Source organism: Chelonoidis abingdonii, chromosome 6, assembly GCF_003597395.2.
Source record: "Chelonoidis abingdonii isolate Lonesome George chromosome 6, CheloAbing_2.0, whole genome shotgun sequence".
Classification (NCBI taxonomy): domain Eukaryota; kingdom Metazoa; phylum Chordata; order Testudines; family Testudinidae; genus Chelonoidis; species Chelonoidis abingdonii.
Window position 1 is genome coordinate 13363103 of NC_133774.1, and position 11684 is coordinate 13374786.

Genomic DNA, 11684 nt, shown 5'->3' on the forward strand with positions numbered 1-11684 from the left:
AGGCTAGTTATACTTGATGCTGATGTCACATGTTTAATCAATGTACAACTAAACACACTAATAGGCTTACAAAAAAAATAGGTGTTTTTAAGGGCTTCCACCATGTATGTACACAGTGCCCTTAATGTGCACTTACTGCATTTCAGTATTGAAATGGTTTCTTGGATATTTGATTTAATTCCCCATTTTAAGAACATTGACCTTTAAATACTTGCATGGTCAATGTGATAGATGTCAGGATGCTCACTATGACACCTGATGAAGTGGGTATTCACCCATAAAAGCTCATGCTCTAAAACATCTGTTAGTTTATAAGGTGCCACAGGATTCTTTGCTGCTTTTACTATGACACTGCACTTCATATTCACCATAGTGATATAATTATGATGCATCTTATACAAAATATGTCATGTGAGGGGTCAATGGAAAAGTTAAGGTTTCCTGAATGACTGTCCTATTTGTATGCATGTATCATTTTTATATCTGGAGTTGACTATGCATCTGTATTGCAAATGTGTTTGCTCCTGGGTAACACCTGGAAAGTTTGTTTATATCCAGTCTAGCTAGCACATTGCGAAGGGGCCATCCAAGGTAATGACTCATCAGCAAAGACAGTGAGCCATGGGAAAAGCTTGGCCTCACCTGATAAGCTTTCCTGGGGATGCTTCAGCCAAAATATAGGTAATGGCTGCCACTACTCATCCAAGCATGCAAGGGCATGTGACTAAATCATGTGATACTGAACTTCATCTCATTGCTTGTACGTTTTCACAAATTGTACTTTGGGTCTTGGCTTGAAACAAAAGTTTCCTCCACATGGAAGAAACTATAAACGGGGAAGGTGACATGACCACTTGGCCTCCCTCCCCCTATAAGACAACATCTACAAACACCTGAGGAACAAAGACTAAACTGGGGAAAGGGGGTCCCAGGTGGGAAAGAAGGAAGCCTGCTTGTGTATGGAAGCTTGGTGGACTGTTTGTACTATCTAACAGGGTGAGATTCTAATCCTATCCAACTGAGACAACTTAGACTGCATTTTTGTTTTATTTCTTATGATAATCTATTGTACGTTATTACTTATCACTTAAATCTATCTTTTGGTAGTTAATAAATTTGTTTTATATTTTTACCTAAAACAGTGTGTTTTGCTTGAAGTGATTAGGGAATCTGGGGGGAGGGATAGCTCAGTGGTTTGAGCATTGGCCTGCCAAACCCAGGGTTGTGAGTTCAATCCTTGAGGGGGCCACTTAGGGATCTAGGGCAAAAATTGGTCCTGCTAGTGAAGGCAGGGGGCTGGACTCAATGACCTTTCAAGGTCCATTCCAGTTCTAGGAGATTGGTATATCTCCAATTATTTATTTATTTAATCTCAGGTATGATGAAGTAATTAAAAGATTGAGGCCCACATAGAGACTTTGCTATATTCTGGGAAGCTAAATTGGGAAAACAAATCGGTCATTATTGTCCACACAAAGCTACGATTGGAACATGCATAGCTCTGCTGTCTGATGTTGCGGGTGGGGCGGTAGAATCCTGGCTCCACCTACTCTTCACCCGTTTTTGCTCCTTCACCACTTATGTGCTGGTGGGAGGAGGCATGTATGAAATATGCAGTACCCAAGATCTCAGTCCTTTGTAGTCATGCAGGAGGCCTTACTCAGTCTGACACCATAGGACTGAGCACAGCCTAGTCCTGTGGGGTTGGGGGGAGATGAGAGACAGACGGATGACATTTTGTGTGCAGGTTGAGCCTTATCTTATGGAATATTGATAATTCTTTTAAAGATGATCTCACTTGGAATACATCAGGGGTTCTCAGACTAGGGGTCAGAACCCCTCAAGGGGTCATGAACTGTCAACCTCCACCCCAAACCCCGCTTTGCCTCCAGCATTTATAATGGTGTTAAATATATTTGTGTGTTTAATTTATAAGGGGAGTCACACTCACAGGCTTGCTACGTGAAAGGGGTCACCAGTAAAAAATATCTGAGAGCCATCGGAATATGTGGTTTCTATATACTGCAGATCTACTATTTAGAAGACCTTTCTCCTCCATTGTAAATTAAATTTATTTGTCCTCCACTACTTGTTTATGTAAATGCTAACACAAATTACATTCATGTTTCATCCCTTTCTCTTTTTTTAACTTTCTAAGTTGTTTGCTCAGTAATACTTAAAATGCAAACCTTTCTAAATTCAATGCACAATTGCTAGTGGAAAGTTAGTTTTAGTGGATATAGGCTTGCTAATGTGGAAATACTTCCTGCACTTCAGAAAGGAAGGAGAAAGGATGTTGTTTTTCCAGCATGGTTTTCTTAAGTCATCCTCAGCTGTGTTTTCCTTTGTGCTTATAACTATTTTGCGTCTTGGGGAGACCATCTCTCATCAGTTCTGTTTGAAACTTGCATCTTTTGGTTGTTTGTTTCCTATTTAGAATTTTATTTCTCTTGCAGGTCTAGGCTTGCAGTTAGGAAGTATTGATGGGCTTCTGACAGGGTTGTCATGTTGAAAAGGTTTTAGGTTTTTGATCAGTATTTTTTTGCATGCTTAGTTTGTATGATTGGATTCAGTTCTGTTGTTCACACTATTTCTCTGCTCCATACTCTGTAGTGTTGCTGGATTGGTGTGGGCTGTGAAACTTCAATTTGTATTTCATTTGTGGTGGTTTAGATTGTAGTGATTTGATTACATTTTTTATCATTAGAAACTCTTTGGTATTTAGTTAGAGCACTGAGTCCTTTTGGTAGTTATGTGCTGTTTTTTGTTCAGTTTTGTTGAATGGATTTCCTATCATGCATGTATTTAAAAAATAAATCCTCCTCTGTTTCTCCTTTTCTGTTTTGGTTTTATTGCATTTACTTCATGATGTATTCACCTTACGCTCAGGTTGTCAAGGAAGTTTCTTGAGCTAATGTTTGATTGAACCTTCTGTAATTGACAGAAGTATGTGATTTGTTCAAGGATTTGAATTTTTTTTAGTAATCATTTCCACGTAGTAATCTACAGCTAGATTTTTGTCATCTTTAGGGTGAAAAGTTACCTTTTAGTTTTGCATGGATCCCAAAGGTCAGGTCTACACTGGCGCTTAAGTCAATATAATGTACGTCACTCTGGAGTGTGAAAAAAAAATCTCACACACCCCGAGCAATGTAGCTTACATCGACCTAACACAGTGTCTACACCACGCTATGTCAGTGTGAGATGCTTTCCTGCTGACTTACCTTCCGCCTCCTGGAGAGGTGAAGTACTGAAGTTGATGGGCGAACACTCGCCCTTTGACTCATTGTGTCTTCACCAGATCCACTAAATTGACACCGCTGCATCAGTTGCAGCATCAGTTGCAGCAGCACCGATTTAACACTTAGTATAGACAAGTCCAGGGGACTGTCATTTGACACTGGAACGATGCTCCATAACTATTATGATCTTGCAGACTCAAGCATCATGAGATACTTTCTGTGGCCATTATCTTGTCTTGTTAATTATTATTAAAGGCATTTCTTAAAAAAAAATCCTAGATTTAGCTAGAGCTCCAAACTTCTAATAATGAACCTTTAGTAGATATATAGAACTCCTAAAGATTTGAGAAAACTGATGGAAAAGCCACCTTGAGTGCTTAAAGTCCATTTTTCAGGAACATAACTACATTAAGTAAGGAGTTACTGTACATATTGTTTTCCAGTACATATTTACATTGATACCATCAGTTCAGGCAATAAATTCAATACTGTTCATGATGATTAGTCCTCCCCAAGTTCAGTATACTGTCATTTGGGGACAAAATCATATGGCTTTGAAGATGATACCAGTGCACCAAAGAGTGTCCTATACCAGGCTGCTGCCATTGACTCCGAATCGTAGTTGCTTCAGCGTTAGAGATCATCATAGACTCTAGGACTGGAAGGGACCTCGAGAGGTCATCGAGTCCAGTCTCCTGCCCTCATGGCAGGACCAAATACTGTCTAGACCATCCCTGATAGACATTTATCTAACCTACTCTTAATTATCTCCAGAGATGGAGATTCCACAACCTCTCTAGGTAATTTATTCCAGTTTTTAACTATCCTGACATTTAGGAACTTTTTCCTAATGTCCAACCTAAATCTCCCTTGCTGCAGTTTAAGCCCATTGCTTCTTGTTCTACCATTAGAGGCTAAGGTGAACAAGTTTTCTCCCTCCTCCTGATGACACCCTTTTAGATACCTGAAAACTGCCATCATGTCCCCTCTGTCTTCTCTTTTCCAAACTAAATAAACCCAATTCTTTCAGCCTTTCTTCATAGGTCATGTTCTCAAGACCTTTAATCATTCTTGTTGCTCTTCTCTGGACCTCTCATTTGGAGGTTTACAGCAAAGTCTGTTTTCTTTGCTTCCTTCACATGGTACAAACATGCTGTTTTCTCCGCTTCTTTCACATGGTACAAACACTGGAGCTTGAGAGTCTGCACGTGATTGGCCAGGTGCTTCCCTGAACAAACTGTCGGGACATAAGACTGCTGCATTGTAGCTGTAAGATAGCTATTGATCCTACATTAGCATGATGGTGGTTTGCTCAATGAACTTCTGAATTTTAATCTGGGTTCTGCCAAACTGGCCACATTGCCTGACAAACTCCAAATCAAAATTGTGTGTGTGTGTGTGTAAAATTTAAATTATTCATTGAGACAAATATACCTATCTTTGACTGATTTCTGCAAAGATTGAACCACCCCAGCTATCATATAGGGACCCACCCATTGTAATTAGATTTTAATTCTAATACTGAAAGTGTGGTACCACAAAGAAAAATGTTTTACTGATAATGTTATTATTTACACCTTTGCACCAAAAAGATTGTTGTTGCAATAAAAACAAAAGTATGAAAAATCATAACCTAGTCATGTGACACAAAACATAAAAATAAATCCAAACAAGTAATCCCAACATTAATTGTCCTGGGTTTACATCCTTGGTTTGTCTGTAAAATAAGTTTAAAGATTTAGTCAGGAACTTGCTTTTCTTTCATCTTTAGATCCTAGATTAAAACAGAAATGAGCGAAAAAGAAAAATATTAACACATCCTTTATTTAGGAAATATAAAGGGAAAATTGCAATTAGATAAATTCAACATTTTATTTTTGTGAATTAGGACCTAAAATAATCATGATTTATATTGTGGCAGCAACGTTTTCTACCTGTCACTTGTGAGAGGCTTTGATAGTTCCTTAAAAAAATAATTCCTGTGTGAAGCAGAAAGATAATATTTTGCTGACTTCCTTTACCATATTGGGTAAGTCTGAAATTGCACCTTACTTGATACCTATTTTTGGAATAATAATGCACAACCCATCAGTTAAATTAGGAATATATCTAATACAAACACGCAAGTAACAAAACAGTATAAATACTTAATGCTTGACTATTCTCTAAAATCGTTACCTCACTCCTTTTCCTACTTTTTCTTATGGAGGATAGGTCTATCAATGGATATTAGCCACCATGGGTTGGGATAGTGTCCCTTGCCTCTGTTTGCCAGTAGCTGGGAATGGGCAACAGGGGATGGATCACTTGACGATTACCTGTTCTGTTCATTCCCTCTGGGTCACCTGGCATTGGCCACTGTTGGCAGATAGGAAACTGGGCTAGATGGACCTTTGATCTGAACCACTGTGGCCATTCTTATGCACTGCTTCCCCCACCACTTACAGTTTAGAGGAGTAGTAAACAGAGTTTGCTTAATCTTGCCTAAATGTGCATGTGCAAGGTAATGTCTAGCATGTCTAAAGGATGCTGAACCTTATCTCTTAATTTATGGGATATATATATAATATAAAAAAGATGTTTCATGGGTCCCTACTTCTTAATATTCTGCCAAATTCAAGTTAGAAGCAATTTTCTTTTCCTACTTCCTCTTTTCCTCCCAAGCGCAGAGTGCAGAAGTACTTCCCCTTTCAGCAACATGTTAGTTGCTGGTCAAAGCCTGAGTGATTTTGTTGCTGAAGGTTACTTAGAAATGACAAGTTAAAGGCACAGAGCCTGTTATCTTGGTGGATTACAGGGTATGGGCTAAATGCATAGTTACAAGGTCTCTAAGATGAAGCTTTCGGTACTTTCTGGTAAGTCAGGGTTTTTCCCTTGTTCTTTTGTTGCTTCTTATTCAACCATTCCTTTATATTACTGTTTTATTTAGTCTGCTGGGATTTTAACACCCTGCTTTGGTGGAAGTTGGGTTTATACTTACAGCTGTGCTTACCGTCTTATTGCTTCTCATTTCTCCATTTGAGTCATTGCCCACTGACAAGCATTAGTTATGTTACATTAGATATATGATCATATGAACAAACCCACAAGTTAGGGTGATTAAAAAATAGCCTAGCTATGTTGCATTAGTATGAAACCTCCTCCATAATCTTTGTATGCTATGTTTTGGTCAACCACAACCGGACTTCTGAGCTGACTCTACCACACTTACCTTCAACTCCTACTTCAAACAAGCTCCATTAAATCTGACTGACTAGCTTCATCCTAACTCTGCACAATAAGCACTTAGCACTGTACATACGTAGAAGCATCCCTCCTTAAATAATTAACCCCTTAATCGGTTTCAACAATTACTTGAACAAGTCTCAAGAAAAGTGGAGGGGATGGGGGTTCTGCTCCCTCTCTCTTCCCTCGATGGCTAATGTGCTCTTAGCTGATGGAGAGGTAATTACCCAGTTGGGACCTACAGAGCAGTAAGGGGGAGGCTGCTAATAGATGGATCTGGGCTTAGCCCGGGAGAGCTGAGGGGACTAAAATAAGGTATCCCGAACCGTACAAGTTCTGAGCCGCTGCGGCCTCTTGGCACCACCGCAAAGTGTGGGTCATTGGGCCAAATGCAATTGCCACTGCAATTCTTATAGGTACCTCAAAATTACAACCAGTCTACAAAGCCCCCTTAACACATGTATAAAGGAATCCCTTCCTTGCATGATTCTAAACCCAAGTGACTCGTCAGTAATACCCAGTGAGGAGTGTAATCAGGCTGATGTCCCACATCACCCACTTGCAGCCTTACACAGTTACAATTTCCATGGGCATCTAATGGTGGGAGACAAGTGGTTACTTCCCAGTGTCCTACATTGCCTCTGGCATGCCAAGAGAATCTGATGGTCAAGAAATCGAGTGTTCCTCTGTTTTGATGTGGGTGTGTGTTACTCCTGTCCTCCAGGAGGGCATACCCTCCCCGCTCTTGCTAAGAAAAGCAGAAATAGTAGACTAGAGGCAAAGAACTAGAAAAGAGGAACAATAGCTGAGGGGAAAAAGAGGAAGTCCCTGGTGAGTTACAGTGAGTGTTTTTGACAGGAACCAAATTGTGACTGAGAGTTTACCTAGATTTTAATTTAGATTTTACCAGAGGTGAGTTTACCTATGCCAGGTAGGGAGATTATGGCTGTATGCCCTTGGGGTCCCTGTTCGGGCGCCAATCTGTAGCCTGATCCTATCGATTATGAATAAGAATGCCCAGTTATCACCTTAAGCTTAGACAGGTTCTTATCCCAAGATCAAGCCCCATATTATTAAAATTATTATATAATTGGGAACCCCAATGTGCACAGGTGTAACACTCACACTATAGGAACTCTTATATTTACAAATAAATAATCTATTAATACACTTAGCAAAATCACACACACTCTAACTCAGTAAGGTAAATAAAGATAATACAGAAAGTAAATCTGAACATCCATACTCACACCATCCCTTGCAGAACAGCCTGAAATGTTAGCCATTATCTTCCTCATCACCATCATCTTCGTCATCTTCACCAGTGGCCATCATTTTGGCCCCTCCCAAGGGCTACATCTCTTCCCCTTCCCCCCCCCCCCAACTGACCACATGCTGGGATGCCAATTTTATAATGTTACGCTGATGTTACCATGTCTAATGCATATTCAGTAGGAGTTTTCCCCCTCTTCCTTATTTGTATTTCCTCCCCTTACCAATGTTAGGTTCTATAGGTTATGATTTTAACTCATCAGGTAGGTCAGTTCGTTGCCGTGGCACTCTTACAGTTGGATGTTCTGTCCAAAACCTTCCAGAAGTTGGTGCATGTTTCTATTGTTGGCTGATGTCATTATAGACTCAAACCCCCCTACTCTCTACTGCCAGTTCCCCAAAACTAACGAGTTAGCTAAATTTATCTATGCCAGAGTTCGTAGGCCTCAATCCTCATGCTAACTGCTGAAGCCAATGTCTTACAAGATACAAACCTGTAGGTTCCTTGTAATACTGTTGAATATAATAAAGCAGAATATAATACAAAGCAATGAATATAATACAGGTATGCTGGCCCACTGGGCTTCAAAGGAAATAAAGTATAATGGCTTAATTTAAAAAAAAATAATTGTACAAAACATAAGTAGATATCTACTGTAATTGCTGTAAGGCACATGTCATCTCCTCTGTTAATGGGAATCTGGTCTCATACAATTTTTTTTTCATGAAGGTTTCTCCTATTGAAAAATTTCTTCTGTAAAAAGACTAATGGCTGTAATTCCCAGCAGAAAAAATACCTGATTTCCCCCCAGTACAATGCAGTTATCTCAACAGTACATGATGCTACACATTATGGAGCATATTCTCCCTGTAATATTGGGAGCTGTGCACGCATGACTTCCTGGGAGCTTCACTTCCACTAGCAGAATCTGATCCTTTGTATTTCAGTAACTGAGTGCAGGGTAATTTCATTCTAGGCTTTACATCGTTTGTGATTTTGTAAGCTCAACTTCAAGGGTTTATTGTTCAGTGTGTGTGTATAAAATCTGTAGTAAGTCATGTTGGCAGGTCTTCATGGACTCCACAAATGGAAAAAGGCATGAGCAAATTTTGGAGAGACCTGTTAATTGGATGCAAATTAACACCCTGAAATATTGCCACTAAGGATCTTGTATGGGGAGTTGACAGTAGTGTTAATGCTTTTGCTCTTCGCTTTGTTGCAGGTGTGCCCATCCTAGGGGAGGTGTGATTCAGAGTGTCTCTTCCTGGAAGCATGGCTCAGGCTCGCAGTACATTAGCACTCGGCAGACACAGTCATGGACAGCAGTGGCCCCCCAGCAGAATTGGTCTTCACCCCCAGAAGTAGTTGATCTCACTTTGGACGAGGATACCAGACGCAAATATCTACTGTAATGCAATGTCACTGTGTTTTTGCCCCCGATCCCTTCCCCTCTTTATGGCACGGAAGTTCATTGTTTTAGCTTCAGCTTCAGCTTCAGCAGCCTGTGGACTTCAAACTCCTGGAGAACTTCCTTTTCCATCAGAATGCAGTGTCATTTTAATATCGCTTCAAATATTTTACCTTCTCAAAGGAGGATTTTTCCTAATATGAAAACTTGATAGCACTGAATTTAAATGACACCTACCGTTATGGATTGTGTGTGTTAATCTAAAGAAATAATTGTGCAGACAGATACACGCTCCCATCCTCTCCCACCACTGATATCAAAATGATTTTAATTTACCAGTAAATTGATTGCTTGTAGAAGCTAGTGTTTTTGCTGTGTGAGCATCAGAGACAGTGATCTGATCTTGAGAGGCGTTGAGCCCCCTCCATTGATTTCAGTGGAACTACAAGTGCTCGGCCCTTCTGAAAATTGGACCAACAGTATTTACCCAATTTGATTTGGTTTCTTCACCAGCAAGACTGTCGTTTTATAGAAAGGCCCATAACATGTGCACTGGACTTTTTAATTAAAGGTTTGTTTTCTATGTAATTTATAGTTTACATTCTGTTCAGTGCTGTGTCATCTGTCTTTCTTGGCTACAGTGTTTTACTAGTCGTTTGCCACAGCATGTTACATTTCTTTTTCCAAATAGCAATGACTTGATAGCAGCTGATCAGCACAAAAGCATAAGAAAATATTAATAAAAAGACCCAGCATCCCTGCCCATTTTAAAGGGATCTGAATCCCTTGCATTATAGGATCCTGCTTTTTTTTTTTAAACCATGCCTCTCAATCTTCCTTCTGAAAGGTTCCTTTTGTACTTCACCTCTTTCCTTCAATCATCTTCTCCAAAAACTAACTCTGTCAGGCCCCATTCCAGCACAGCACTTAAGCAGATGTGTCATTTTAAGCACCAGAGTAGCCCCATTGAAATCAACGGGGCTACTCAAATGCTTAAATCTGTGAATGCGCTTAAGTACTTTGCAGGATCAGGACCTACGCTTATCCTTTGGTTTTAAGTAGTTCTGCCCCATTTGCCTATTCTGAGGTCATGTTTTCTATCCTTGTGTTTGAACCTCTCTTAGGGTCTGATCCTGCAAAGACTTACCTACCAAAGCTGGGTGTATACCACAGTGAAATCAATTGGACTAGACTCTCTAGTAAGCATTAGTCCCTATAGTAAGTAGAAGTAGCCCGTAATCACTCTCACTGGCTCCTGTTCAAGGTAAAAACCAAAGACTAAACTTCAAAAGAAGAGGATGTTCACTTTAAATTTCTATTGTGCAATTGAAATGTGTCCTTTTGTATTCAAAATACTTGTAATGGAATTTTTCTACAGTTCCAACGCAGAATTTTTACCAGATAGGGTTACACAGCAAATAGAAAGGATACCATGAGTCCTGATCTGGTTGACTTGCTGTCAGTTTGCAAGAGTGCAGGGTGGCTTCCAAAAATTTGCTGTATGGACAAGAATTTTGCCTTTGGTAGCACAGATTTGTCAAAAAAAAAAAAAAAGATTCTGGTATTGTTAATAGTAAACAGTTTGCTTTGCTTCAAAAAGTGGAAAGGTTGTGACTGCACTTTAAAGAGCAACAAGGTAAATGATTTATGTTCTGTTTTAAAATATTCTAAAACATTAAATGGTGATCAGCGTGTTGCATGACCATAACCTGTAAGATGTATTTGGTGCTTCTAGTAATTGGTCTCTTTGTTTGGGGGTGGGAGGGAGTGTAGTGAATGGATCCATACTCATCGCCATAGAGAACTGTCCTGTAATGTTGGTACACTATATTAATAGTGACTATTGATCTTTTTTCCTAATTGGTTAATTACATAACTCATCCATCATTTTAGCAGATTAGCACCATGTTGTACGTTAACTGAGAGAGATGATTTAGTGTGGCTGCTTTTTACTGTTTCATGAAGTTGTCTTTAAAAGATCAGTTTCTAAGAAAGCTGCAGGGACCCATTTGTAGTCCTTCCATTTAAAAAATTGCAAACAGACTTTCTGTTTCTCAGTTTGTATATGATGTGACTTCCATGTATATATAAAAATGACTGCATCCTAACCAAACTTCCTTCAATTGTGCACTGTGTTTGTTTTAAACAAATCATGTATTTTAGTCTGATGCTGGTTTTCTTTTATTTAAAACACTACATATTTCTTTTATTCTTTTAACAAATGTTAAAGGGTAGTGATCTAAAAACCACAATCACTGGATAGCTAGGAAGTATTTCTTCTTTCGTTTTGGGGGATTTTTTTTTTAAGAGAGCAAAAGGTGCCTGGACAATTTTGCTCTTCTCAACAGGAAAGTGAAATGTTAGCCATTGTATGGCTAAGAACGAATGCACTTGGGGCCTGATCCCAAAGCCCATTGAAGGCAATCGGAGGCTTTCCATTGACTTCACTGGGCACTGTCTTAAGCCCTTTATGGTTCAGCAGTTCTAGAGTTTGAACTTTTAATCTTCTGCAGTGGAGACAAATCATTGCTTAGAA

The 11684-nt window shown here is 39.5% G+C and overlaps 1 protein-coding gene across 2 annotated transcripts in view; it reads left to right on the top strand.

The window, feature by feature from the left end:
- Window positions 1-11261, top strand: part of ARK2N (arkadia (RNF111) N-terminal like PKA signaling regulator 2N) — a 68363-nt gene extending 57102 nt beyond the window's left edge. For both annotated transcript variants that reach the window (XM_032768958.2, XM_075066836.1), the window contains one exon: window positions 8963-11261. In XM_032768958.2, the coding sequence (XP_032624849.1) occupies window positions 8963-9152 (190 nt within the window). In that variant the 3' untranslated portion in view covers window positions 9153-11261. The remainder of the gene's footprint in view (window positions 1-8962) is intronic.
- The last annotated feature ends 423 nt before the right edge of the window (window positions 11262-11684 follow it).